Genomic DNA, 27,413 nt, shown 5'->3' with positions numbered 1-27,413 from the left:
TTGAGGTGTGGCATAGAGTAAACTGCGTAAAGTGCACTAATATTAAATGTGCATCTCATGAATGTGTGTCCACCACTCAATCAAGAAGTAAACGTTTATAGTACCCCTTCTGGTCAGTACTCAGCCCCTAGAGGGAACCCTTATTCTGACTTATGTCATCTTAGATGTGATGCATATCATTGTAGATTGGTTTGGCCTATTCTTGAACTTGATATAAATGGCATTTACAGAAGCAGAGTGTAAAGTCTTCTGTGGAACAGGCCAGGATTTGAGTTCCATTTTTGGCACACACTCACTATGTGACTGTGGTTATTGCCTGATACTCTAAGCCTCAAGTTTCCTCATTAGTGAAATAGAGGAGATAAAACCCATCTCAGCAAATTCCGCTTGTGGCTCAGTAGTATCCATGAGGACGCAGGTTTGATTTCTGACCTTGCTCAGTGGATTAAAGGAGCTGTGGGCTGTGGTGTAGGTTGCAGACACGCTTCAGATCTGGTGTGGCTGTGGCTGTGTTGTAGGCTGGCAGCTACAGCTCTGATTCGACCCCTAGCTCGGGAACTTCTATATACCTCAGGTGTGGCCCTAAGAAAACAAAAAAGAAAAAAAAAGCTATTTCAGATTTGCTAAGAAAATTAATACAATATACCTAAAATACCCAGCACTGTGCCTGACATACAGTTTCCTTGTCCCCTTTTTAGTTATTTAAAAAGATAACTAAATCAACTGTATCTTCTGTGTTTTCATAGGCTATTTCACTGTAAAAATTGTGTAGGTTATTTATTGAAAGTTAGAAGCCAAATCTTTGTTGATTCAACACTTTGTTGATGTAGCATTCAGCTTAAATAAGACATATTATTTGTTGTTAGTTGATCTCCAATTATTTTTTTTTTGTCTTTTTGCCATTTCTTGGGCTGCTCCCGCGGCATATGGAGGTTCCCAGGCTAGAGGTCGAATCGGAGCTGTAGCTGCCAGCCTATGCCAGAGCCACAGCAACTCGGGATCCGAGCCACGTCTGCAACCTACACCACAGCTCACGGCAACGCCGGATCGTTAACCCACTGAGCAAGGGCAGGGATCGAACCCGCCACCTCATGGTTACTAGTCGGATTCATTAACCACTGCGCCATGACAGGAACTCCCCCAATTATTTTTAATAGACATTTTCTCTCTAAGTCTTAAAGTGACAGTCATTCAAGTGTTCCTTTTGGAGCTGATTGGTCACCTGTGTGAAATGAGCAGTGCTGACGGTTAGTTTACACTTGATTATGAAGCTCATGGAAGAATCTAGTTTAGGTAAGAGCCTTCAGTAAGCACCTGGGATTCCCAGAACAACGTTTTACTGCTTTATGTTTTGTAAAATAATTATTTCAGAAGCGAAAGCACAGAGCCAGTTAATTAAATGCTTCAGACAACCCGTTGAAAGCATTTTCAATTTTTATAGTCTTCCTATGTAAGTGAATATTGTATATTCAGGTGTCTCATGCCTCCAAGTGTTTGTGGGTTATTTTTTTAAATAGAATTTTACTTTGTGGAGCCAAAGTACTTCCTCCCCCCCCCACCTTAGGGCTGCACCTGCAACATATATGGAAGTTCCTAGGCTAGGGGTCGAATTGGAACTGCAGCTGCTGGCCTAAACCACAGCTACAGCAACTTGGGATCTTAGACGCATCTCCAACCTAAGGCACAGCTCGTGGCAAATGCGGGATCCTTAACCCACTGAGCCTTCATCCTTATGGATACCAGTCAGGTTGGTTACTGCTCAGCCACAATGGGAACTCCCTTGGGGGCCATTCTTTAAATTTAACTTTGCGGTACTATGGCATTCTTTCTAAAAGCCTTTTTTTCTTATGATGTTTATTTCGGGAAAAGTCAAGACAAAGGAAAATAAAGTTATTTCCATCTCTTTGTAACTGCTGTTAACTTGGTTGTGATCCTTCTAGGTGCTTTCCTCTACTTTGTATACCTCTAGAATGAGGCTGGGAAAACATGTTGCTAAGGCTTTAGGCAAATGTAAAGCAAATTGTCTGGGCCTTGGAGATACCTGGCTGGGAAGGCAGAAAGCTTTGGAGGCTGGGATTCAAATCCATCCCTACTCTGGCCTTGTGGCTATGCCACACAGTCCCCAGAGGCTCCATCAGATGGACCCCCAGCCTCCAGGTTACAGTAGCCAAAGGGGAAAACCTGTTCTTGAACACCCCCTACCTCTACCCCCAAGACCTCAAGAAGATAGGTAACAAAAGGGTCAGTTTGTTCACTTAGCCAGCATGCATTGATTGAGCACCTAGTGGATGCCTGGCACTGCTTGGCCCCTTATGTATTCCCAGATGGGTCAGGAGATGCTGTCAAGGAGGTAGCAATCTGGTGGGAGCTCTAACCAGGAACTGATAAGTGTTTTGGTAGAGGTGCAAGAGAAGTGCAGCAGTGGGGGCAGCCAAGAAAGGCTTCCTGAGGAAGTGGTGTTTGGGCTTAGCCTTGCTGGATGCATAAATAACTTCAAGGGCCAGAGAAAGGCTGGCAGAGGCAGCTGGGAGGAGGCGGCTGGGGATGGCTGGCCTGTGGTGGTGTGTCAGGGAAAGAGCACGTGATCCCAAGGGTTTGGAGGGCAGGGTGCTTAGGGAGGGGTCGTAAGACACAGTGCAGCCTCGATGACTATGCAGAGAAAGTGGCACTTGATCGTTGTGGAGGTGGTGGGAAGCCATGGAAGGCTCCTGCGGAGAGGCTGTGGTGACATGTCACGGTCAGGCTTGCCTTTAGGAAGATGAGCTTGAGCTAGAGAGGTGGATGCCAGGTGGGTGTGCTCAGGGGCCTAGGTCTTTTTACAGCCCCCCAATGGGGCTCCCTGCTTCCTATTTGCCCACGACAATCTATGCTCAGAAAGAAGGAAGAGGAATCTTTAGAAACTGAATTGCTTTCCCTGCTTCTCTACTCCAGTGGCCCCTAGTCTCCCTCAGAGTAAAGCCAAAGTTCTTTGTCACCTGGCAGGCCCTTGGCTCCGTTCACCCTCTCCTATCTGTCCCCCTCAACCCCCAACTGCCACAGCTCCAGTCTCTGTAGTCTCTGCCCTTGCACTGGCTGTTCCGCCTTCCTGCAACTGTCCTGCCCCCTTCCCCCCAACTTCTGTCTGAGAAGAGGCTTTCTCTGACCGTCCCTGTCCTTATCTACTGTTACTGTTCTTTGTCTGAGCCCTTATCAGCTTTATGACCACATGACTTCATTCTTTGTGAAACATTGCCTGGTTTAAGTAGGTGCTTATTATTTGTTGAATTAGGTCACTTCATCAGTCTTGCTGGGGAAAACTGAGGGCCCAAACCAGGTCAGGAAAGGTACAGAATTTAAGTGTGCGAGTGATTTATTTGAAAATGAGGCAGGCTGGGACCTGGGACCCTTTGCTGCCCTGACTGTGGTGTTTGCATCTAGACAAACATCTTGAGCAACAAAATACAAAGAAACTGTAAGAGACTAAAAATAACTGAGTACATGCTGCAGTTGGAGCAAATTGAAGGTACCAAAAAACTCTGAAAACTCAACTGGCACTTCTGAAGAGCCAAGAGCAAAAGCAGGGTGTCAGGAGCAAAAGCGGGGTACCGTGCATGCTCTCTGCACACAGAATCACCATGGGGTAGGCCCCCCTCTGACCCAACCCCTGGACTTTGCCCCCCACCCTCACCTTATATAAAGAAGCAGCTCACTCCCTCCTGCTGCAGCAGGGGCCCCAATAAAGCCTTTTGCGAATTCTTCTGTCTGGCCTGTTTTTAATTTCCATTAAGAAAAGCCAAGAGGAGTTCCTGTCGTGGCGCAGTGGTTAACGAATCCGACTAGGAACCATGAGGTTGCGGGTTCGATCCCTGCCCTTGCTCAGTGGGTTAACGATCCGGCGTTGCCGTGAGCTGTGGTGTAGGTTGCAGACGCGGCTCAGATCCCACGTTGCTGTGGCTCTGGAGTAGGCCGGTGGCTACAGCTCCGATTCAACCCCTAGCCTGGGAACCTCCATATGCCTCGGGAGCGGCCCAAGAAATAGCAACAACAACAACAAAAAAAGGCAAAAGACAAAAAAAAAAAGAAAGAAAAGCCAAGAGCCCCTTTGATGGTAACAAAGGAGAGTGAAAGAGAAAAAGAGTTGTGGTGAATGGGATGAGATTTGGAAACCAGTTCAGGACGGTGTGAAGGGAGTCAGCTACAGATTACTGGTATATGGGGACTTTAAAAAAAAAAAAATCAGATCATGGGAGGCTATAAGTGGTGTCAGAGAGGGTTCAGAGAACAGAAGTGGAGGGCAAAGGAAAGCCCAGCAGTAGGCCTGAGCCCAGAAGTGTGGAGAATTCCCATTTGAGGGGATGGGCCAAGAACAAAGACTGCCAAGAGGCAAGAGAACTAGTAGCGAATTGGAGTTTGGGTTGATCTTGAACTTGGGGTGGGGGTCGGGGTGGTGGCCAGCAGTGTTAGATTCTCTGGGAAGTCTGGGGAAGCTGAGGACTGTGAAGATTCCAGAGGGTGAAGGGAAGGGGATCGGTCAAGGCACAACCAAGGGGTGTGGCAAGGAATGGAACCTTTGCAGGAAGTTGGCTGAGAAGGGAAAGAGCAGCCTGGGGGCCAGGTGACAGAGTGCTTTGAGGTGGAGGGTGAGAGTGGAGATCACTAGTGGTACAGGACCACAGGGGAGCAGCAAGGGCTGTCACCGGGGACAGTCATCTTGTGGGAGCTGGGGAGCAACTTACTGAAAAGGGAGACTGGTCCATGTGGAGGACTTGAAGTAGATTTTGGTCCCTGAGCTGACATCAAATCTTTGTAACCATGGCAACCCACTTAGGTAATTCCCTCCCCATCCCCACCCCCTGCATAATTAGGAAAAAACCTGCACAGCCAAGTTCATATGTTGATTGTTTGAATCCAATGCAACCATGAATATGAAAGTATTAACACTCCAGTAAGTTTTTTTCTGTGGACCATAAACTAGCTAAGGCATATAATTTGTGCTTCAGAATTCTGTTGTTTGTTTTCTTTGAAAAGTGCTTAATATCCAAAAGCTTCTCAGAAAAAAACAGCTTCAAATCAAGGTTTAGATTGTTCAATGGGAAGCCTGGTGATGCTTTCAGAATTAAGTCTATTTTGGAGTTCTGGCACGGCAGAAATGAATCTGACTAGGAACATGAGGTTGCGGGTTTGATCCCTGGCCTTGCTCAGTGGGTTAAGGATCCGACGCTGCCGTGAGCTGTGGTGTAAGTGGCAGATGTGGCCCTGATGCCACGTTGCTGTGACCCTGGGTGTATACCGGTGGCTACAGCTCGATTAGACCCTTAGCCTAGGAACCTCCGTATGCCTTGGGTGTGGCCCTAGAAGACCCAAAAAAAAAAAAAATCTATTTCTCTAACATTGAAAGGGTCACAGTGGGTTTGTTAAAAATGTCATCCTCTCTAATTAAACATTTGGAATTAATGGCATGTATTTTACATTTATTTTATGGCCAAATTTAATGCTTGTTTATAAGGAACTTATGTAGCTTTAATCTTTAAGTAAATGAGATGCAGCCCTTTTACTTTTCTATTCTCTTTACCACATAAGAATTATTTTCTTCAAATGAACTTAAAATATCTCTGATGAATACTCCTATTTTTAACTGTTTCTCTCTTTTGAATTTTAATCCTTAAAGTTCTGATGGATCCTCTTTAGGAGAAAAAAAAAAAGCCTCTTTATAATGGAAATTTTCAAACAAGTGCAGATACCGAGAAGGATAGAATGAAGCCTCAGGTGGCGCTCACTGGTTTCTGCGTGATGGCTTCTCTTTTTAGGCCCTACCCCACACTTGAGTGAGAGGCACTGCGTGCACCGCCTGGAGTGGGAGGAGAAGTCCCTGTTGGACCTCCAGGTGTGGGTGTGGGAGTCTTTGGTGCAGAGATGGTAGAAGTTCTGGTAGTGATTGGGCCCCCAAGGGGGAGGGCGGAGTGGGCACTGGGAGACAGGGATTGCTGTGCCAATATTTGCAAGGAAGGGATAGCCTGTGATCACTTAAAATTAGGTAACTTAAACTGCTTGTTGAAAGAGGCCCAATTCCTAACCTGCTACACACTGTGCTCATATTGAACAAACAACCTGTTCTCTTTTATTTTGGCAACATAAATTTTTCTTGGCAGGTGGCCAGAGAAATCGATGTTACCATTTCCTCCTTTCTTCTTTCTTTCTTCCGTCTTTTAGGGCTGCAGCTGTGGCATATGGAGGTTCCCAAGCTAGGGGTCTAATCAGAGCTATAGCCACTGGCCTACACCACAGCCACAGCTACTCGGGATCTGAGCTGCATCTGCGACCTACACCACAGCTCACGGCAATGCCGGATCCTTAACCCACTGAGTGAGGCCGGGGATGGAACCCACGTCCTCATGGATGGTAGTCAGGTTCGCTAACTGCTGAGCCACAACAGGAACTCCTCATCCCTTCTTTAAATATGTAGACGTCTTGTTTGAACTACTTTCCCTTTATTTATTTATTTATTTATTTTTTGGTATTTTTCTAGAGCCATACCCATGGCATATGGAGGTTCCCAGGCTAGGGCTCTAATCAGAGCTGTAGCTGCCAGCCTACGCAACGTGGGATCCGAGCAGCATCTGTGACCTACACCACAGCTCAACGCCGGATCCTTAACCCACTGAGCGAGGCCAGGGATCGAACCTGAAACCCCATGGTTCCTAGTTGGGTTCATTAACCACTGAGCCACAGAGGGAACTCCGAACTACTTCCCCTTTCACAGAACATTTGGACAAAAGCACAAATTGTCACTATTTTCAGGATGTATTATTTTATTTTATTTTATTTTATTTTTTATTTTATTTTAATTTAATTTTATTTTATCTTTTCTAGGGCCGCACCCATGGCATATGGAGGTTTCCAGGCTAAGGGTCCAGTCGGAGCTGTAGCCGCTGTCCTACACCACCGCCACAGCAACTCGGGATCCAAGCTGCATCTGCGACCTCCACCACAGCTCATGGCAATGCTGGATCCTTAATACACTGAGCAAGGCCAGGGATTGAATCCATAACCTCATGGTCCGTAGTTGAATTCGCTAACCACTGAGCCACAGTGGGAACTCCAGGATGTATATTTTAAATCCATATGATTTACTTTATTTATTTATTTTCTGGGTCCGTGCCTGTGGCACACAGAAGTTCCTGGGCCAGGGATTGAATCTGTGTCACAGCAGTAACCAGAGCCTCAGCAGTGATGATGCTGGGTCCTTAACCCAATGAGCCTCTAGGGAACTCCTGATTTATGTTACTTTTAACACCCCTCCCCCCCACCAAACCAAGAATCCTCTAGCATCTATCAATAACTTACTGCAATTTAACAACATTTGAGAAAGAGGGAATAGGCAGAAAATGAATCTGGGGGACGGAGGCAATGCTTGTTTGATGCCCTGTCCTGAAGTTGCCACTCCAGGTTGGCACTAGAAAGGTTGTCTTCTGGAAGGAGGATAGCCCCTGACTCTGAAGAAGAGGTGGCATCCCAGTGGGCACCCGTTTTAATTGGTTACTCTGTGTGTGAGGAGCAACCTATGGTTTGGGGAACCTTGGTCCTGCCTCCCTGCGGTTGAGGAGAGTAGATCTCAGCTTGCCTACCTGGAGCCATTCAGGCTGGGAAACAATGCTGCGGGGTGGAGGTGGTTCTGGGTAACTAGCTCTTGGTACCCTTTGAAGCGTCTTCAGTTTTGGGGAATCTCAAGTGCCAGGAGGAGAGGAATAAATACAGTGTACTGGGGAAACTGAGGGTGTCCTCATGGATTTGAAGGAGGTGGTGGATTTGAACCTGGGCCTTTAAGGATGGTGGCAGGATTAAGAAGCACGAGGATGGATGTTCCAGGCTGGGAGAAGTCAGCATGAGCAGTGGTGTGAGTGAGGACAGCAGTTGTTCTTAAGGTGCTGGGGCCCAGAAAGGGGTTTTGAATGTGTGTGTACTTGGATCTGGGATGAGGTCTTTGTGAGGACGCATAACGAGGATTGGGTACCTAGTACTCCTCCACCCTGGCTGTGCCAGCCGTGCAGCTCCATGTCTGCCTTCAAGTCTGGCAGCAGCTGAGATAGATGGACTCTTAAGCTTGGAGCTGCCCATTGGGGTCCTCAGTTCCTGCCCTCTCCTGCCACTCTCTGTCTTGGGAACTTCAGACAAGTTTCTGGAAGCAGTTCACTTATCTATAAAATGAGGATACCTTAGTTGGCACTCCACAGGGCTGTGGATCCCATTGGGCTCTTGGCACGCTTCCTGGGGACATGGACCAATGTTACCAAGTTCAAGCTTGCTACACAGGCTAATAAATTGAGAGTTGTTGGGGCAAGGAACAGTGACTTTATTTGGGAAGCCAGCAGCTGGAGGTAGTGGACTAGTGTCCCAAAGAACCTTCTTATCCCAGTTAGAATTCAGGCTCCTTTTATACTAAAAGGGGAGGAGGTGGTATTGGTTGTTGCAGACTTTGGTGTCAGCTTCCTATGTTCTGGCAACCATCCACATAGGTGTCTAAAGGTCATAATGCCCCTGTAAACTTCCAACAAGACAAATGTTATTATTCTCTGTTCTTTTTATCTCTGCCTGAATGGAAAAGTGTCATAGCTTTAAAGGTCAGAGCCTTGAGAACGTATATTTCAGGCCATAGGCAACATTCTTAACGTGTAGCAAAAGCAATAGATTACAAAGGTGAAAGTAAAAGAAACAGATCCAATAGGGAGTCAGACTTGTTCTTCCCTGTTAGAAAAGCCCTGGGTGGGAGTCCCATCATGGCGCAATGGTATGGAACCCGACTAGCATCCATGAGGACGTGGGTTTGATCCCTGGCCTTGCTCAGTGGGTTAAGGATCTGGTATTGCCATGAGCTGTGGTGTAGGTCGCAGATGCGGCTTGGATCTGGCATCGCTGTGACTGTGGTGTAGTCCAGTGGGTACAGCTCTAGTCCCTAGCCTGGGGACTTGCACATACCATGGGCGTGGTCCTAAAAGACCCCCTTCCCCCCAAAAAGAAAGAAAGAAAGAAAAGCCCTGGGTGAATGGGTAGGGGCTGGTGTGCAGTTGTTAATTTCTGTTGTTTTCAGGAGTATCTCTTTTTCCCCCTTTCCCAGACTGGTTTTCCCCCTTTCCTTTTATTTTAACACAGCATTATTTACATTTCTGCACAACTCTGATTTTCATGCATGTGCTTAAAAGAGCGACTCAGGCGCTTCCTGCAAAGCCATCTTAAAGTCCAAGAGACTCCAGATGGAAAGGCAGGGAGTCCTTTGAGCCCGAGGCTCAGTGCTTAATGTTTCTTGGTGTCTCCTTCATTGTACCCAAGGGCAAGTGCCCTGATTATATTTTTTACTTTGGAAATAAATGTAGACTTTATTTTGTAAGAATGGATGGAGGTGCTCTCAAAGTCTACATTTCATGGGGACAAGAATGGCCAAATATAATTTAATAGAATGGGGAAGGGCAGTGGTTGATTTGGAAGAGTTTGTAACCTATCTTTTGGAAGTGACATAGGTGAATCTCTGTTGGAGAAAATGCCAGATTGAATTTGGCTGCCCATGTGCTTAACATTAAAGTGATTTTCTTAAAACCTAAAGTGTTTACTTCTCTCTGGTCATTTCTTAAAACCCATGGAATTAAGTGATGTGGAACGATGTAATTTTTAGAGTTAATCCTAAAACTTTGAGGAGAGTCAACTTTTAATTTGAGTTTTTCATGCATTTCACGGTGTAAAATGACAATCTACTTTCCAGCACCTATATGAAAATATTCTTTCACCACCCTTTCCCTATATGTGGCTGTAGACAGAAGTAGCCCACACAGTAAGCACCAAATTCCTCCCCTCCCCATCTCTGTCCATGATTGCCAAGCCATGGCTGATGGCCCTCTTGTTTCCAGAAGCATCATACAAGGTCAGTTTGATAACTTAGTTTATATAATGGGATTCAGCTTCTAGTCCAGTACTGTAAATTTATGCACGAGCATTTTTATTAATTTTTAACTGCCTCTTCTTCCCCTCCCATCCCTTGGGCCTGTGTTTGTTTACAGATTTATTTAATCATATGAGACTGTTTCCTGGGATATTTTAAGGTGATGTCCTACTTTGAGATGATATCCAGTAATGCTGCTGTCCTGAGGGGTGAGGGGTGAGGCATAGAGGGGAAAGCACAGAAACTGGAAAAGGCTTATGATGGTCATGAGGAGGAGACGCCCTCACTGACACCTAGACAGCCAGGGCCCTGGGAGGGTATGAGAGGAGGCTGGCAGTGTAGGGGCCTGAGTGTGAAATTATCCCCAGTAATTTGTGTGGCACAAAAGGCGAAAAAGACTCAAGAATAAAATTGTCCTTTATTTAGCCCTCATTCCTTTACTGCCCCTCCCTGTGTATATCCTTCTTGTCCTTCAATCTATTGACCAAGGGTCAATATATTGTCCGAGTGGCCCATGTACGACACAGGAGACACGCATAAATGAAATGGCCCAGCCCCTGCCCTTGGTGCCCACATGCCCTGTAGGGTGTTTGACACTTGTTATCTATAAGGTGTGATAAATCAGGTAAATGTGTGTGAGATGTTAGAACAGCGAAGAGGAAGTAATAAAAAAAGAAGCCAGTCTGGCACCAGAGGGACCAGGAAGGCGCCACAGGAGGGGGTGCTGGGGGCACTTGGCCTTTCTGGCCTTATTTTTTATGTTGATGGCCCAGAATGGAAGCTATAGGCTGTGAGAAGCCTGTGTCACCTGATGACCCCGGATGAGGCTCTGTGCCTCCCTGTGCCTTGGTTTCCTCATCTCTAGATGAGGCGGTTGGAGCATAGGAACCGTGGGGCCTTGGAAAAGAAATTCTTGAAGCTTCTTTCTGGTAATGAAATGGGGATATGGTCTGCTTGTGGAATGCGTGTGCGTGTTCTGGAGAAGACAAGTAAGAGGGTGAGAGGTACAGTTTGTGGCCAGTACTTGCTCTTCAGTCGCCTTTTTCTGACACAGGCTGGTGTCCTATCCTCCCAGAGCCTGGAGGGCCCAGGCTGTGGCGCCAGAGGGGGGAGGGGGGGTTGGGGAGAGGAGAGGCAGCATTTTCTTCCTGTAAAAAGCTCCTGACAAAAGCAGTTTGCCCAACAGGTTTGTTAGATTAGGCCAGTTTAAGCCCCTGCCGGATCGTACCTGCCTCAGCGTGGATAAATGCCTAACTTAAGCGCAGGGCCCCCGCCGCCCCATGGCAGCAGGTCCTGCCTTAGCTGACCAGGGGGTCTGGAGATGGGTCTCTATTGTTCCTTTCTCTTGCTGTTTAAACATAAAACTTCCTCGGAACTGTCTCCATCTTCTGAGTATCCACAAATGCAGTGATTTCACTTCCTAAGTTATTATTTCTTTTAAAATGCAACTTTATTTGGGGATTCTTGAAATCCTCTTTGAGTGACAAGGTTGTGTGGTAGAAAAGAGTAAGAGTTTAGCCTTGAGGTCAGGGTCCAGGGTCCAAGTGCTGGCTCCGCTGGATTAGCTTTGTGGCCTCAGACTAAGTGCTCCACATTTTTGAGCTTGTCATAAAGACTAAATGAGATGAGAACATCCTAACATAGAAAATGGGCGAAGGGCAATGAGGAGTGGGAAATCTGAAGGAAGCACGTGAACAATGATGGGTCAGTTGAAACAACAGAGGCCCTGTTTTCTTTTTTTTTTTTTTTGGTGAAGATTAAAAGAAGGGCAGTGTGCACAGTCACTCTGGATAGCTCCGTGCTCTTAGGGGTCGAGCATTGAAAGGAGAACTCCATCGGGCTTGGTGGGGGATGGGTGGAGAGGGCACAGGAATATGATTATATTCTAAGTGACTTTAAATGTGTGTTCTGGGGAGTTCCTGTTGTGGCTCAGCAGAAACTAACCTGACTAGTCTCTTTGAGGATGTGTGTTCGATCCCTGGCCTTGCTCAGTGGGTTAAGGATCCGGTGTTGCTATGGCTGCGGTGCAGCTGTAGCTGCAGTCGCACCCCTAGCTTGGGAACTTCCATAGGCCATGGGTGCGGCCCTAAAAAAAAGTGTGTTGTTTGTAATTTTTCCAAAGGAAATAATAAGGCAGTGGAAAAGGAAGCATATGTGGTTGGTTGTCAGGTTTTTTGTTTTTGTTTTTTTTTTTTTTAATTATAACGAAAATCAGTACCAATTCATAGGTTAGTGATTGGTCAGCCAGGCCAAATACCTGTACTGTCAGAGGGTGCATTAGACATCTGACCACAGAAGAGGAATCGCTGAGACCACGCTCTCTCCCCCCTGTGAACCCAATCAGCTTTATCAAATGTATGGGCACAAAAGCCAACTGTATTTGTAATCAACACGGACATCCAATTTGGACTTCTTCATTTTCCCCTTATTTCCTGTACCTGTGACTTAGTTGTGTATGCGTGTTTCAATAGAGGGGCTGTGAAAGGAAACATGTTCCTACAGTCTCTCCAGCAGCAGCATTTGTTAAGTTAGGTGTGGACACAATGAACCCTTACCCAGAGAGGCTTGGGGCCCAAGAGCACTTGTCCATTCTCTCCAGCAGCCTCAACCCATCTGCCCACAAACTGTGTGGGTCTCTGCATGCTGACACCCTGGGCACCCAGCCCAGCTCTGGGCTGCCCTGCTTCTCCCCAAAGCTCTGATACCTACCATGTTTCAAGCCCCACTCAGGTCCTGCCTCGTCCTCTGCTGTCAGCTAATGGACCATTGTCTATTTATTGCTTATCAATTGCTTATCAATTCACTGTACAGCACCCGTGCTTTATACACTTTCCCTCTAACTTTAGATTTAGATAACACTGTTTATGGTTGGGGATGAGTTCAGATTGGCGATGCGGAGATCTCTCACTTGTGCCAGTTTTCAGCTGTTGCTTGTCAGCTCCAAATTTATCCTTTGTTGCCTGATCTGTGAAAATGGAGCAGGGCCTTCAGATATTTTTTCCTTTGCCTTCTCTACTTTGAGGGCCCTGAAGAGGCTGTTGCAGGATTTTCCTTCCTGGTTCCAGGAGTCTAGAACCTGCACTTCTGGGCACCTGCAGGCCATAGCGTTCTCCAGCTTTTGGCTGCTGTGCATTCTGTCCAGCTCTGGCAGCTGAGGAAGAAAGGGGAGCCTGGGCCCAGCCCAGGTTGCTACTTCTCTTCAGCCCTACATGTATGCACACTGGGAGCCCTGTGATTCTGGCCATCTAGTGAGCTGGCCACCTAATCTTTGTGCTGAATGTGGCCTGTTTTGTCCAGGCCATGCAATGAGGTATTAAGTTCCTGCAGAGGGAGGCTTCTCCAGGTCCTGGTTCCAGTAGCCCTCTGATACCCTATGTATATGACTCCCTCTGCGCCCTTCCAGCTGTCTCCCAGTTTTGTTTCCCCGTCACCCTCCTGATGGGTACTCTGTTCCAGACTTTGTGCCAGCATCCTAGAAGGTGGTTCCTGCTTTCCCAGTGACTGGACCATCTCTAGCCTGGGCACCCAGGAACTTTTCTGCCATCTATATCTTCTTCAACAAGCTCCCAACCTTCCACATTTATCCTTTTGGGGGTACTTTTTATCTGGCGCAGGGTACCCTTTAAGGTTCTAGTCTATCTTAATAGTTACTCAATTACCATATTTTTAAACTTCCCATGCTTAAATTACCATGTGGTTTTTGCCTCCTGGTTGGACCCAGACTGAAATACATCCCATGTACCCCAACTAAGCAAAACAGAAGGATGAATCAGAGAGAAATCTAGGGATTTTTCTGAGGGCTTGTTGAGAGCCTGCCAGCCAGACTTTGTACCCAGGTCCTGGGGCTTGGAGTAGAAACTCTTACTGAGCCATATCCCTGCATGGGCTCTTAACAAGGGCTTCCAAAACACATTCAGCTCCATTGCAACATTTCTTTTCTAAGATGGTTTTCCACCTAGGTAAGTAGATGTCCCCGAGTTTTCAGTCTGTCCCACAGGCCTTCCTTCCTTCAGACATGGTCACCCTGTCCCTCTACTGTCATGGCTTGGTGGGGGTCCTCCCATTGCCAGGAGGGAGGTGTGGTAGCTCCTCTGTCTGGGAATGCAATGGCGGGGAGTGCTGCCAGAGGAGCACTGGAGGCTCTGCAGAATCCCACGCACCTGCCTTCCCACACAGCTGGGGCTGGTTGGGGCTTTTCACTCCAGTTTACCATTTCAAATCTTGCCCCAACCCACCCAGGTGTAGACAGACTCATCACTTCTGTTATTCTTACCTTCCCTAACTTTAGAAGATCCTGCTGTTATACTTGCGTATTCAAAAAGGTGAGACAGATTTCTTTAATACGTGTCACTGACCAGCACACATATAAGTGATTTGCCAGTGTCATCGCTTTGGAGAAAGAGCATGTTTATTTAATTAATCTAGTTGCTGCTGAACATCTGTATGCAGTGAACTTGACCATATGACCAAAATATGTTTGTTCAGCCAATGCTGACTGACTCTCAAATGCCACGTGCAGGGGTCATGGTGGTAGACACAGTGCGAGACCTCCATCACAGAGGGTGCCCTAACTCCTGGGAGGAGAGCTTCAGAAGTGACCCTGGACCTAATTGAGGAGGAGGAGCTCTTCAGGAAGGCAGAGCAGACAGAGGGCACTTGCAGATGACAGAGGAGCTGGGGCTTTCCGCAAGAGGGAAATGTGTTTGCTGTGGTTGGAGGTTAAAGTGTATCTGCTGCGGAGTTGGGGGATGTTGGCAGGGGGTGGTGTGAGGGGAAGCACAAAACATCCTAAAGGGCCCTGGCCAGGACCAGAAGGGCATGTGAGTGGAGGCTGGAGGAATGAGGCTGGTGGTCAGGCCGGGGCATATCCTTGGGCAGGAGATCTCATCTAAGGGGCCTCATCTCATCTTGTCCATGAGGCCCTGAGCTCCGGGAGTGGAGAAGAGAGGAGTTGTAGAAGACAGCATGGCTGCAGTTAGGCTGTGAGGGAGCCAAGGTGTGCTGGTGACCAAACGGGGGAGCAGCATGAGCGAGGGATGTGGGTACAGGGGCTGAGAGTGGGTAGCGGAGCTGTGGGAACGAAGGGGTTGGGCTCCCGTGGCAGCCAGAGGCAGAGTGTGAATGGGAGAGGGGAGAGGAGAGGAGGAGGTGCAGGTGAGGCGTGGAAGTGGGGACTTTCGACTCCTGGGGGAAGAAGCAGCTGAAGGTCCTGCTATAAGGGCAAGTGGAAGGAGCGATCCATTGCAGATGAGGGGCCCAGGAAGAGAGACTCCACAAGGTTTAGAGCTAATATCTGGAGTTAACTGCATCAACTTGTAATCCTCCTTTCGGAGGTAATGGTTTAAGGTGGTGGGTAGATGGATTTCTAGAGTGAGAATATTTATAAAAGAGGCAAGAACACTAATAAAACTTGAGAAATGTGCTTTGCGTTTGGTGTAGGAATCAGAAGCCATGAATGAAAACTCTTGAATGCTCATTGCCTGGTAGATAACACACTGGTGTGGCAGGTTATATCCTCCCCATCTGACAGATGAGGAAACTGAGACTCAGAGATGTCAAGTAACTTGCATAAGGTCACACAGCTAGTAATAGGTAGCATAATCAGACTTTAACTTTGACTCTAGATACCAGACTCTGACTTTCCAAAGTGAAAAATGATCTGGGACATTCTCTTCCTCAAACATCTACCAGCCTTGTTTTATAATGACACATTCTTATACCCTGAAGATCTATTACTCTTGCCAGTTTTGCTAAAGGCAGGGGCAAGATGGCCTCTGAGAAGGCTGATTCCCTGTTTACTAAATTTTGTTCCTCTTTTTCTGTAAGTTCTGTCTGTGTTTATTTGAGGACTGGACTTGGTGATTGATTTTATTTTAAATGATAAGAACCATTTGAGAAAAATCAATCACACTAGGCTTTGGGGGACCTATGTAATCCATGGAGACCAGAAGGTGCCTCAGACACTTTGGTGTGTATATAATGTTGCCTGTGGCAACATGTAGGTAAACAGATTGACCACATGTCCTTTTTCCTTTACATTTTGAACATGAAGGGTATTATTACTGACTACAGACTCAATTCCTTGAATTTAGCTGGTAGATGTTCTATGACTTAGAGACCAGAACGCAGTCAGATACATTCTCTACCTGTGCCGGGTGTTTGGGGAGGCCTGGGGCTCCAGGGCCCTGGTTAAGAACCCAGGCCAGGCTTCTTGCTCCTGTGAAGGAACAGGCTCTAGGGCTGGCCCAGCTCTTCTGGTCCCCACCGAGCAGCTGCACTCACACTCTGATCGCCGCACTGTCTGCCCTGAGTGCCAGGAGGTAGGTTCTCTCCCCCGGAACCGCTTAGCTGCAAGCTGTCCCTGTCTCTTCATCTGAGCAGAACCTGGAAAGGCCTGGCAAGGACCAGGCAACAGATGTGAGCAGCCTGGGAGGGAGGTAAGGATTTAGGAAAGCCACTCTGGCCAGGCTTCTAGAGTGAGGGCAGGGGAGGTTGTGCAGGCAGGATGACGTACAGGTCCTCTGCCCCCTGATATGGCAGGGGGCCAGGGCTCTTTGTCTCTTGGAGGATTTGTGTGTCCCGTTTGCACAGGAGAGTGAGCAGGAAGCAGATTACCCTGGACATGAAGTGGAGGAGGCTGCTAGCTAAGGAGCTTGGATTTCCAGCCTCCAAGCCTCAGCCTGACTGGATGGAGTGGCTGGTCAGTTCATTTCATGAGAAGGGCTCGCCTTTCTTTTTCTGTCTGCCTGCCTCCCTCCCTCCTTTCTTTTCTTCTTACACGCATCCATTCTCTTTCAGATTCTTTTCCCACATAAATCATCACAGACTATTGGATAGAGTTCCCTGTGCTGTACAGCAGGTCCCCATTGGCCAATCACTCCATATACCTCAGTGTGCAGATGCCAATCCCAAACCCCCAGTCTGTCCCTCCCACCCGCCTGTCCCCTTTGTTAATCATAAGTGTTTCAAAGTGTGTGGCTCTGTTTCTGTTCCTCAAATAAGTTCGTTTGTGTTCTTTTTTTTTTTTTTTTGGATTCCACATACAGGTGATCTTACATGATGTTTGTCTTTTACTGTCTGACTTAGTCTTGCCGTTCTTTTATCCTTAACTTTGGTACCGGGGGCGGGAGGGAACCCTAGGCAGTCTTGGGCGCAGGTTCTGGATTGGGCCTGGGTGTGGTTGCTGGCTCTGTCCCTGACCATCTGCCAACATGCCTGAGCCCCTTGGATGGGGGAGTCAGTCCCTGACTTGGAGTTTTGTGAGAGTGAGTCCTCAGGGCTGTCTGTGGCCACCTTAAAATGTCTTCTGCTTTGCTTTTGGAACTGGAGGGAGCCTTTTAGGATCATCCTCTTCAGTGGTTCCCAGTCTAGTGTCCAGCAGTGGCAACACTGGAATTGTTTGGACTGTAGAAAATGAAATGACTGTGGAATTATCGGTAAATTTTACATGATCCTGCCCTACCTCCCATATCTGACTTCGACTGATGGTAGTTTTGAGGGTTCAAATGTATAAATATAAAGCTTTAAAATTGTTAAGTTAATTTTTTTAAGAAGATTAACCATTGAAAGGCAGACTGTCATCCTTTTAGTTCCTTTAGTCATAGGCCTGTGCTGCAGTGTTGATTTGCATCAGGGTTTAAAACTCAGATTCTGGATCTGAGCCGCTTAGGTTTGAATCCTGGCTCTGCCATCTGCCAGCTGTGTGACTTTTTTTTTTTTTTGTCTTTTGTTGTTGTTGTTATTGTTGTTGTTGTTGTTGCTATTTCTTGGGCCGCTCCCACGGCATATGGAGGTTCCCAGGCTAGGGGTTGAATCGGAGCTGTAGCCACCGGCCTACACCAGAGCCACAGCAACGCAGGATCTGAGCCGCGTCTGCAACCTACACCACAGCTCACGGCAACGCCGGATCGTTAACCCACTGAGCAAGGGCAGGGACCGAACCTGCAACCTCATGGTTCCTAGTCAGATTCGTTAACCACTGCGCCACGACGGGAACTCCAAGCTGTGTGACTTTGGGTGAGTTAAATCACCTCTCTCTGAGTAGCTGCCTCAGAACATCACTGGTGCCTGGCACATGGCCGGTGGTAACTGTTTATTAAAATAAAGCAGATGTGTTCATATTTTACTATTATTTTTAGGAGTCCCTTCTAATAGATGGGTTCAGAAGAAAGGTGTGCAGATCAGAGCCTTGGCGGAACACTGCAGGGTCCAGTACAGCGTTGGAGTGTCATGGTCTGGTCTAGTGATGGGGGTGTAGAAATGGGAACTTCGAATCCGGATTCGCGTGCGATGTGTTCCCCACCCCCACCCGAGGCCGTCTAGATGTGTGTGTGGTGGAAGCTTTTGAAGGGGAGAGATAGTGTGGCAGCATTAAGGAATATTAAAATAACCTATAATCCTCCCACTCTGATTAAACCGGTTTTGTTTTTGTGTGCTGTTTTATCTGGATTTTCACATAATTTAAGTACGGCATCTGTGCTGTTTTGTAATCCATTCAGCTAACACAGTTTTTTTTGTTTTTTTGTTTTTTTTGGTGGTTATGTCCCTACCTTTCTAAATACTTTAATTGCAAAATGAAGAAGGAAGTTGTTGTGAAACAAAATCAACTAAAGTGTTTTAGAAATTTCAGGGCTGTTCAGTCTCAGTTGGGAAGAATTTACTCCCAAGTACAAGGTGAAAGCTAAGGTTGTTCTTTGTTTGCATATGGGATTTTCTATTTCTGTTAGTCACAGTAAAATTCTGTGTTTCACAGTACGGGTTGTATAACATCTTCCCTAGCTCCAGGGTAGGTTTTCTTACTCAAATTCTTTTTAAGCAGTGTAACTTCCTGCTCAGAAAAGGACACAGAATTGGTTTTATGTTTGTAATGGGAATATTTAGTCAGATATTCAGAGAACTTTTTCCCACAGATATTTTTATGGAGGTCACTGCTGTATTCTCCTTTCCATGAACTTTGGTTTGTTGTAAGAGTCTGGTTCTCATGCGAGGGCCTGTACCTAGGTTACAAATGAAGGATGACATTTAAACTTGATGGGAATGTATAATTGAGAATCCAGGTGGTTTTTCTACCATTTCTTCTCAGGTTGGTTTGGAAGAAATGGCCTTTAGAAATAGCGGTAAGAGTTAGCCCAAGCTGCATGTTTGGGAATTTGGAAAAGGAAGGCTGGCCCCTTCTCAGAAGGGGAGTTGGGAGATTCTATGTCTTGGTAACAACCAAATGTACCATGCATGACCCAGTGCCTTGGGTCTTGTCAGTCTTTTTTTTTTTTTTTTGTCTTTTTGCCATTTCTTGGGCCACTCCTGCGGCATATGGAGGTTCCCAGGCTAGGGGTCTAATCGGAGCTGTAGCCACTGGCCTACGCCAGAGCCACAGCAATGCGGGATCCGAGCCGCGTCTGCAACCCACACCACAGCTCACAGCAACACCAGATCCTTAACCCACTGAGCAAGGCCAGGGATCGAACCCGCAACCTCGTGGTTCCTAGTCGGATTCGTTAACCACTGAGCCATGACAGGAACCCCAAGGTCTTGTCAGTCTTGAGCAGCCCATGAGACTTCACTGTTGACCTGGACCAGGTTAGAAGAATGTGGCCATGCCTGAAAGAAAAAAAAGAAGAGATCCAGGAGTTTTCTCATGGCTCAGTGGGATAAAGATCCTGTGTTGTCATGGCTTTGGCTCTGGTTGCAGCTGTGGCACAGGTTTGATCCCTGGCCCAGCCACTTTGAAATGCCATGGGCACAGCCAAAAAAAAAAAAAAAAAAATGGGGAGGAGGGGAAGATATCCAAAGAGCTCTGGATTGAGAGCCAGAAGACTGTCATCTGAGCCTTGTCACTGAACTCTTTAATCCCTCTGAGCTCTGCTTTTCTTACTGGTATAAAGTGGTGCCCCTCAGCTTCCACGGGGGAGGGGAAGGGGCAAATGAGAAATGGACAGGAATCCTCTGCACACTGGAATCCTTGGAAGGTGAGGATGGTGTTCCTTTGAGAGCCAAAAAGCCCTTTCTTGGCCAAGGGGATGGGAGGTCCTAGCTGGATCATGATCGCAGAAATAAAAGCCTGAATTGCAGCGATAACGTTGGAAACCTTGGCCGGAGTCAGCAAGCCTAATGTACTCCTCAGCGTATTCCCAAAAGAAGGATTGGTGCTTTCCTCGGTAGAAACTTCACATCACCTCAAGTGGTTCTGTCTGGATTGCAGGTATCTGGCTCTGCCCTGTTACCTGGATGCATCATTGGCTCATAGATCTGAAATCATTTATTATTCACCCTGAATCTGTTTGAGAAAAATTAACTTAGAGGTTCACAGCCTGCCATGTAAAAGTACGCGCTTAGTTAACTTGTGATGGAACATGATGGAGGAAAATGTGAGAAAAAGAATGTGTGTGTGTGTGTGTGTGTGTATGAGAGAGAGAGAGAGACTGGGTCACTTTGCTGTACACCAGTAGAAAAAATAAAAATCATTAAAAAAAAAAAAAAATAAGTACCGTGCTTCTCTTTCTTCCTTAAGCTGGCCTCTTTTACTCCAGACATTTCAGGAGTAGTCTGTTGATAGCCATATTCTTTTCTTTTTCTTTGGTCTTTTCGCCATTTCTTGGGTCACTCCCTCGGCACATGGAGATTCCCAGGCCAGGGGTTGAATCGGAGCTGTAGCTGCCAGCCTACGCCAGAGCCACAGCCATGTGGGATCTGAGCCTTGTCTGTGAGCTACACCACAGCTCACAGCAACGCCGGATCCTTAACCCACTGAGCAAGGCCAGGGATCGAACCTGCAACCTCATGGTTCTTAGATTTGTCAGCTGCTGAGCCATGACGGGAACTACCAAGATGACATTCTTTAACTGTATTAGATACCCACACAAATACATTCTAAGTGTGTGTATTGAGCTCTCTTGTCCTTGAAAGTTTAGGCCTCATAGCAAAGAGGTTTAGGTTGCCAAAGAGGTACTGGACTCAGACATTCAGTTTGCTCACAAGGTGTGCTCAAAAGGCTTATTTGAAAGGAGCTGATCTAAGGAGGTTGTGGACCCTAGATGTAGGTGTGGACAGTTTTTTTAATTGGGTTGGTTGATTGGGGGGGGTTTTGGGCCACGTCCATGGCATGTGGATGTTCCCAGGGCAGGGATTAAACCTGTGCCACAGTGGTGTCAATGCCAGATCCTTAACCCAGTGAGCCACGAGGAAACTCTTGGTGTGGATGTTTTCAGTTATTTAGGTTGTGTGTGACTTGGGACCCTTTAAGCTGTAATTAAGAATTAGGAAATATCATGTGGTTGTTTTTGTTGTTGATGCTTTTTTGTCTGTTTGTATGCTTGTTTTTTTACCCCCTTTTCTTTGGAGAAAGTTTAAGGCCTTTTCTTGGTAGCTCAGCAGTGGGATTCCTGTGTGAGCAGTGGTGGAGAACTGGGGAGAAGGGGGGTGATGCTGCTTCCTTAAGTGAGCTGAGTGCACCCATTTCACTTTACCACTTGCCATGTTCTCCAGATGTGTAAAGGCTTTAGGGGAGCAAGGGTAGGGTGTGGGACTGTTATTTTAAAAAACAACTTTTACTTACGTGTTCATAACAAACTATTTAGCAGTGGTAAATAACAGGCAATTAGATTAGGATCTACTGGACAGATTTTAAGAGACAAACATCTTGTGAATTCCTATTGATTTAACTTGGGCTTTTCAACATAGTGATAACTTCACAGCATTCTCAGTGTGACAAATAACTTCTACCCTAGGACTGTTAGAACCCAGTGAATTTAAAAATCTTTCATTAAAAAAGTAGAAGCTTGGAGTTACCCTTGTGGCTCAGTGGAAACGAATCTGACTAGCATCCATGAGGACACAGGTTCAATCCCTGGCCTTGCTCAGTGGGTTAAGGATCTGGCACTGCTGTGAGCTGTGGTGTGGTATAGGTTCCAGATGTAGTTCGGATCTGGCATGGCTGTGGCTGCGGCCTAGGCCAATAGCTACAGCTTCTATTCGACCCCTAGCCTGGGAACTTCCATATGCTGCCATTGCAGCCCTAAAAGGACAAAAAAGACCAAGAGAAAAAAAAGGTAGAAGCTCTCTGGTGGCTCAGCGGGTTAAGGATGACTTGTCACTGCTGTGGCTCCAGCCACTCTGCAGGGGTTCAATCTCTGGCCAGGGAATTTCCATATGTCATGGACGAGGCCAAAAAAAAAAAAAAAAGTTAACACTATACTTGATTAAAATACAAAATAAACAAGTTACAAGGATGTAATGTACATGGAGTTCCCATTGTGGCACAGTGGCTAACGAATCCGACTAGGAACCATGAGGTTCGATCCCCAGCCTTGCTCAGTGGGTTAAGGATCTGGTGTTGCCGTGAGCTGTGGTGTAGGTCGCAGACGCGGCTTGGATCCCTCATTGCTGTGGCTCTGGCATAGGCTGGTGGCTACGGCTCCGATTAGACCCCTAGCCTGGGAACCTCCATATGCCGCAGGAGTGGCCCTAGAAAAGGCAAAAAAAAAAAGGATGTAATGTACAGCACAAGGAATATAGTCAATATTTTATGATAACTTTGTATAGAGTATAATCTCTAAAAATATCAAATCACTGTGTTGTATACCTGAAACCGATATAATGTAAGTCAGTATACTTCAGCTAAATAAACAAAATCCTCTGCTCTTCCAACAACATCAAACTGTTTTCCTTTACACATTCTTACTTGGACTTTCACATTGTATTGAAATTTTAGAAGAATCAATGTTTTTAACCCCCTCCAAAAAAACCCACTTTTTTCTAGAGGTCAGAGAAGAATGGCTATCATTTGACACAGTGGTCTTGGAACCCCAAAGCCTTGGCTAGGTTTCCAGCTCTGCTCTTAACACAGTTGCTTCTTGAAATCTGTTAACTCAGGTATAAAATAGAAATAAAGTAACAGTACCTACTTCAGAGGCTCACTGTGTATCAAGATAATGCACAGCGCCAGAGAAGCAGTACTTTGGTTTTTTTTTTTTTTTTTTCCAAGGATGAATTCTCAGCTGTAGAATTAACCTAAGAAAATTCTTTATAGCATATTGCCATTCCGTTTTTGGGGGGTTGGCCTTTAATGTCAAGCTTATCTAACTGATTGTTCTTGGGTAGGTCATCCATCTCAGTAGTGTTAGAACTCTGGAGTTTACAGCGCCAGCAAACCATCTCATTCCTCTTTCTTTGTTCTGTTGCCCACAGCCTGAAATCTATTCTTGGCCTTTGATATTTCACTAAAATGTCATTTTCATTTCTCTTTTCCTTCTTGCTATAAACCGCAGAGATCCTAGATATACAGTTGGAGTTTTGACAAATGTATACACTCACGAGCCCCTCGTCCACATCACGACATACATTGGTACATACCTGGTACATTTCTATACCTCAGAAACTCCCTCCTGTCCCTCTTCATTCAAAACCACTACCCCCATCACTTATAGATTTTTAGGGCCTAGAATAATTTTTGAATTCTTGAACCTAACGTAAATGGAATTTGAGGTCTGTCTCTCCCTCACAGTACTGTTGTTGCTAGTAGCAATAGTTTTCCTTCTTATTCCTGGGGTTGTTCCAAAGTATGAAGATAGCACAGTTTCATAATCCATTTTTCTGTTGATGGCATTTGGGTTGGCCTCAGTTGTGGGTGATTCCAGTATAGCTGCTGTGACTCTTTTCATTTTAACTCTCTGAACACTCAGGATTGGTGTCTTCTCTACTTCCCAGCCCTGCTACCTTGGGCAAGTGTCTTAATCTTTCTGCCTTGGTTTCCTCATCTGTAAAATGGTAGGTTGAGGGAAAAATGTCAAAGTTATGAGCACCGTTTTAAAAAAGAAAGAAATAGGAGTTCCCGTCGTGGCTCAGTGGTTAATGAATCCGACTAGGAACCATGAGGTTGCGGGTTTGATCCCTGGCCTTGCTCAGTGGGTTAAGGATCTGGCATTGCTGTGGCTGTGGTGTAGGCCAGCAGCTACAGCTCTGATTAGACCCCTAGCCTGGAAACCTCCATGTGCTACCGGAGTGGCCTAGAAAAGGCAAAAAAAAAGAAAAGAAAAGGAAAAAAAAAAGAAAGAAATAGAATAAAATAGGGGATCAGAGTGAAGTTCATGTACTTTACGTGTTGTAGCCCACATATAAATACAGTTGTGTGTGTGTGTGCACATGCATGTACCTAATAAAAAATAGAAATTATATTTGTTATTATGAATTGTAAGCATATCTGTCTGCAGCATACTGATTTGTATATGTCCATGTATAAGCAAGGAAGTTGAATGACCTGTAAGTTACCAGGTAAGTGCATGTCTTTGCCCTCGGGTGTCTAATACAGCCCCAGTGTTAACGGTCACTTATGTGCGGCTTGCTATGGGCCAGCCACTGTTTTAAAAGCTTGCATATAAAAGCATGTGGCCCTCATAACTGTCCTGTCAGGTGGGTTATTAGCCCCATTTTATAGATGGAGAAGCTAAGCTGTCAGTTACACAATTTGTCTGAATTCCCAGAGCTCAGTTCTAGGGTAGTAGGGCCCTGGTTTGAACCCAGGCAATGCCAGTCTAGAATCTGTGCTCTCAACTGCTGTTCTGGGGGCCATAGAGAGGCAAATGACCTGTGAACAAGTGCCCTTAAGAATGATCTAATTAATACAGTGCTCCTGTCTTTTTTGTTTCAGATATGAGAAATGAGTGTTGGACGTCGAAGAATAAAGTTGTTGGGAATCCTGATGATGGTAAATGTCTTCATTTATCTGATTGTGGAAGTCTCCAAAAGCAGTAGCCAAGAGAAAAATGGAAAGGGGGAAGTAATAATACCCAAAGAAAAGTTCTGGAAGATATCTGAACCCCCCAAGGCATATTGGAACAGGGAACAAGAAAAGCTCAACAGGAGGTACAACCCCATCTTGAACATGTTAGTCAACCAGACGGGGGAGGCGTATGGATTTTCCAACATAAGCCATCTGAATTATTGTGAACCTGACCTGAGGGTCACGTCCGTCGTTTCTGATTTTGACAGTTTGCCAGATAGATTTAAAGACTTTCTGTTGTATTTGAGATGTCGGAATTATTCACTGCTTATCGACCAACCAGATAAGTGTGCAAAGAAGCCCTTCTTACTGCTGGCAATTAAGTCCCTTACTTCACACTTCGATAGAAGGCAAGCGATTCGGGAATCTTGGGGCAAAGAGACCAATGTGGGGAACCAGACAGTGGTGCGTGTCTTCTTACTGGGCCAGACGCCCCCCGAGGACAACCATCCTGACCTTTCAGATATGCTGAAATTCGAGAGTGAGAAGCACCAAGACATTCTCATGTGGAACTACAGAGACACTTTCTTCAACTTGTCTCTGAAAGAAGTGCTCTTTCTCAGGTGGGTGAGCACTTCTTGCCCAAACGCCGAGTTCGTTTTCAAGGGCGACGACGATGTCTTTGTGAACACCCACCACATCCTGAATTACTTGAACAGCTTGTCCAAGAACAAAGCCAAAGATTTGTTTATAGGCGATGTGATTCACAATGCCGGACCTCATCGGGATAAGAAACTCAAGTACTACATCCCAGAAGTTGTTTACACTGGCGTCTACCCACCTTATGCAGGGGGCGGTGGATTCCTCTACTCCGGCCACCTGGCCCTGAGGCTGTACAATGTCACTGACCAGGTCCTTCTCTACCCCATCGACGACGTCTATACTGGAATGTGCCTTCAGAAACTCGGCCTTGTTCCAGAGAAACACAAAGGCTTCAGGACCTTTGATATAGAAGAGAAAAACAGGAATAACATTTGTTCCTACCTAGGTTTGATGCTAGTACACAGTAGAAAACCGCAAGAGATGATTGATATTTGGTCTCGGCTGCAAAATGCTCATTTAAGTTGCTAAATTATGTACAAACTCCGTTTTGCATAGAAAGACATAGCTAACATAGTTCCCATGTTGTGTGTTCTCTCACGTTAGGGGCAATTTCTGTGTTCAACCATCAAAATTGCCTTTATAAAGTAGTATCCATTTGAGGGCCTCTAAGCCCTTCACTTGTGGTACTTTCTGAAAAGGGAAAGCAGAGGAAGATCCTAATGTTTTCTGGTGGATATGGCAAGATGATTGGCTCCAACCCTTCCTGCTGGCTTATGGTCATTGTTTTCTGATTTGCTTGCCTCATCATCCGAAATCATGTTTCTGGAATTTGACCATTTTAAGTTATTTTTGTTTTGCCCTCTTCTGAAGAATATTCCTGTTTCTCATTATAATGAGTGAATTATCTGCCATTTAGATTTCCATGAACCTATTGGCTAACAAAGACATTGTTATACATGACTCAGTGGTTTTGTGAAGTGGGATTATGTTTGTTTTCATGTGATTTGGATGAATTTTTAAAGTTGTCTAGAAATGGATTTCTGTTGAAATTTCCTGCCACCCCAACAGTATTTTCTTGCATTCGTCTAATCAATCAGTTTTGCAGAATGAGAATCCACTGTGTGGCATGTATCCAGTTTATCTTGTTATGGTCTTATGGTCATAAGGATAGAAAGTTTAACTCTCTTGTATTTGGCCTGCTGAGTGCTATCGTAATAATTCTGTTTCTAGTACTGGAAAATGAGTAGGAGTCCATAATCTTCAAACTGAAGATTGAATTGCCCCTAGCAACCATACTGTGTTTATGATTTTTCGTCATGGACCAGAAACACTTATGTAACTTTTGAACTTTAAGCAAAAAGATTGGAGTTGCAGACATTTTTACAAGTGGCTTGTCAGTTTAAAACTGCAGAATTCTGGAAGTTCCCTCGTGGTACAGCAGGTTAAGGATCCAGCGTTGCTGCAGCTGTGGCATGGGTCACAACTGTGTCACAGGTTCGATCCCTGGCCCAGGAATTTCCACATGCCGCAGGTGCAGCCAAAAAAAAAAAAAAGGCTGCATATTCTGTTCTTGCCATATCGTCACATATTCCTTATACAAAATTACTATTCTGAGTAGTGACTGCTTCCCTGTCTCAGTGTAGAAGTGCCTGTGTTTTTATTTATTGTTCAGATATTATAGACCAAATATTTTTAAAATAAATTTTGTGTAATATTTTATTTGTATACAGTGTTTATGACAAACTATTTAAAGCATGATGTTTTATGTGGCAACATGTACCATAAGCTAATTGTTATTTTTGAATTTTAAAATTTGTTTTTTTTAACTATTAGATAAAATTCTGCCAAACTGTTGCTTATATATATGCTATCTTGTAACATGCTTTCTTTAAATATTTTTGTGTTACAGAAATGAAGATTCTTAAAAGATATATATAATACTGGATACTGTAAAATGATGGAAATAAAATCATTGTATTTTTAATGGTCATGTGTAATGTGTAGTAATCTGTTTCCTCTGTTTAATTACATTTTCCCCAAGGAGGCCATTCCCCCCCCCCCCCAGAAACTACTACGGTTATATTGTACTATACTTTTTTCTCTGTCTTAATGGGTCATCTGTCTTTGCATTTAAAATGCTTAAAGGATGGGAGTTCCCATCACGGCTCAGCAGAAACAAATCTGACTAGC

The 27,413-nt window shown here is 45.6% G+C and overlaps 1 protein-coding gene across 1 annotated transcript in view; it reads left to right on the top strand.

Moving 5' to 3' along the window:
* B3GNT2 (UDP-GlcNAc:betaGal beta-1,3-N-acetylglucosaminyltransferase 2) overlaps positions 1-27,206 on the top strand; it is a 32,615-nt gene extending 5,409 nt beyond the window's left edge. The window contains exon 2 of the mRNA XM_047781983.1: positions 24,549-27,206. Coding sequence (XP_047637939.1) covers positions 24,558-25,751 — 1,194 coding nt within the window. The 5' untranslated portion in view covers positions 24,549-24,557 and the 3' untranslated portion in view covers positions 25,752-27,206. The remainder of the gene's footprint in view (positions 1-24,548) is intronic.
* Positions 27,207-27,413: the final 207 nt, after the last annotated feature.

This window comes from Phacochoerus africanus, chromosome 5, assembly GCF_016906955.1.
Source record: "Phacochoerus africanus isolate WHEZ1 chromosome 5, ROS_Pafr_v1, whole genome shotgun sequence".
Classification (NCBI taxonomy): domain Eukaryota; kingdom Metazoa; phylum Chordata; class Mammalia; order Artiodactyla; family Suidae; genus Phacochoerus; species Phacochoerus africanus.
Note: the sequence above shows the minus strand (reverse complement) of the source record. Positions and strands in the feature narration are given on the sequence as shown.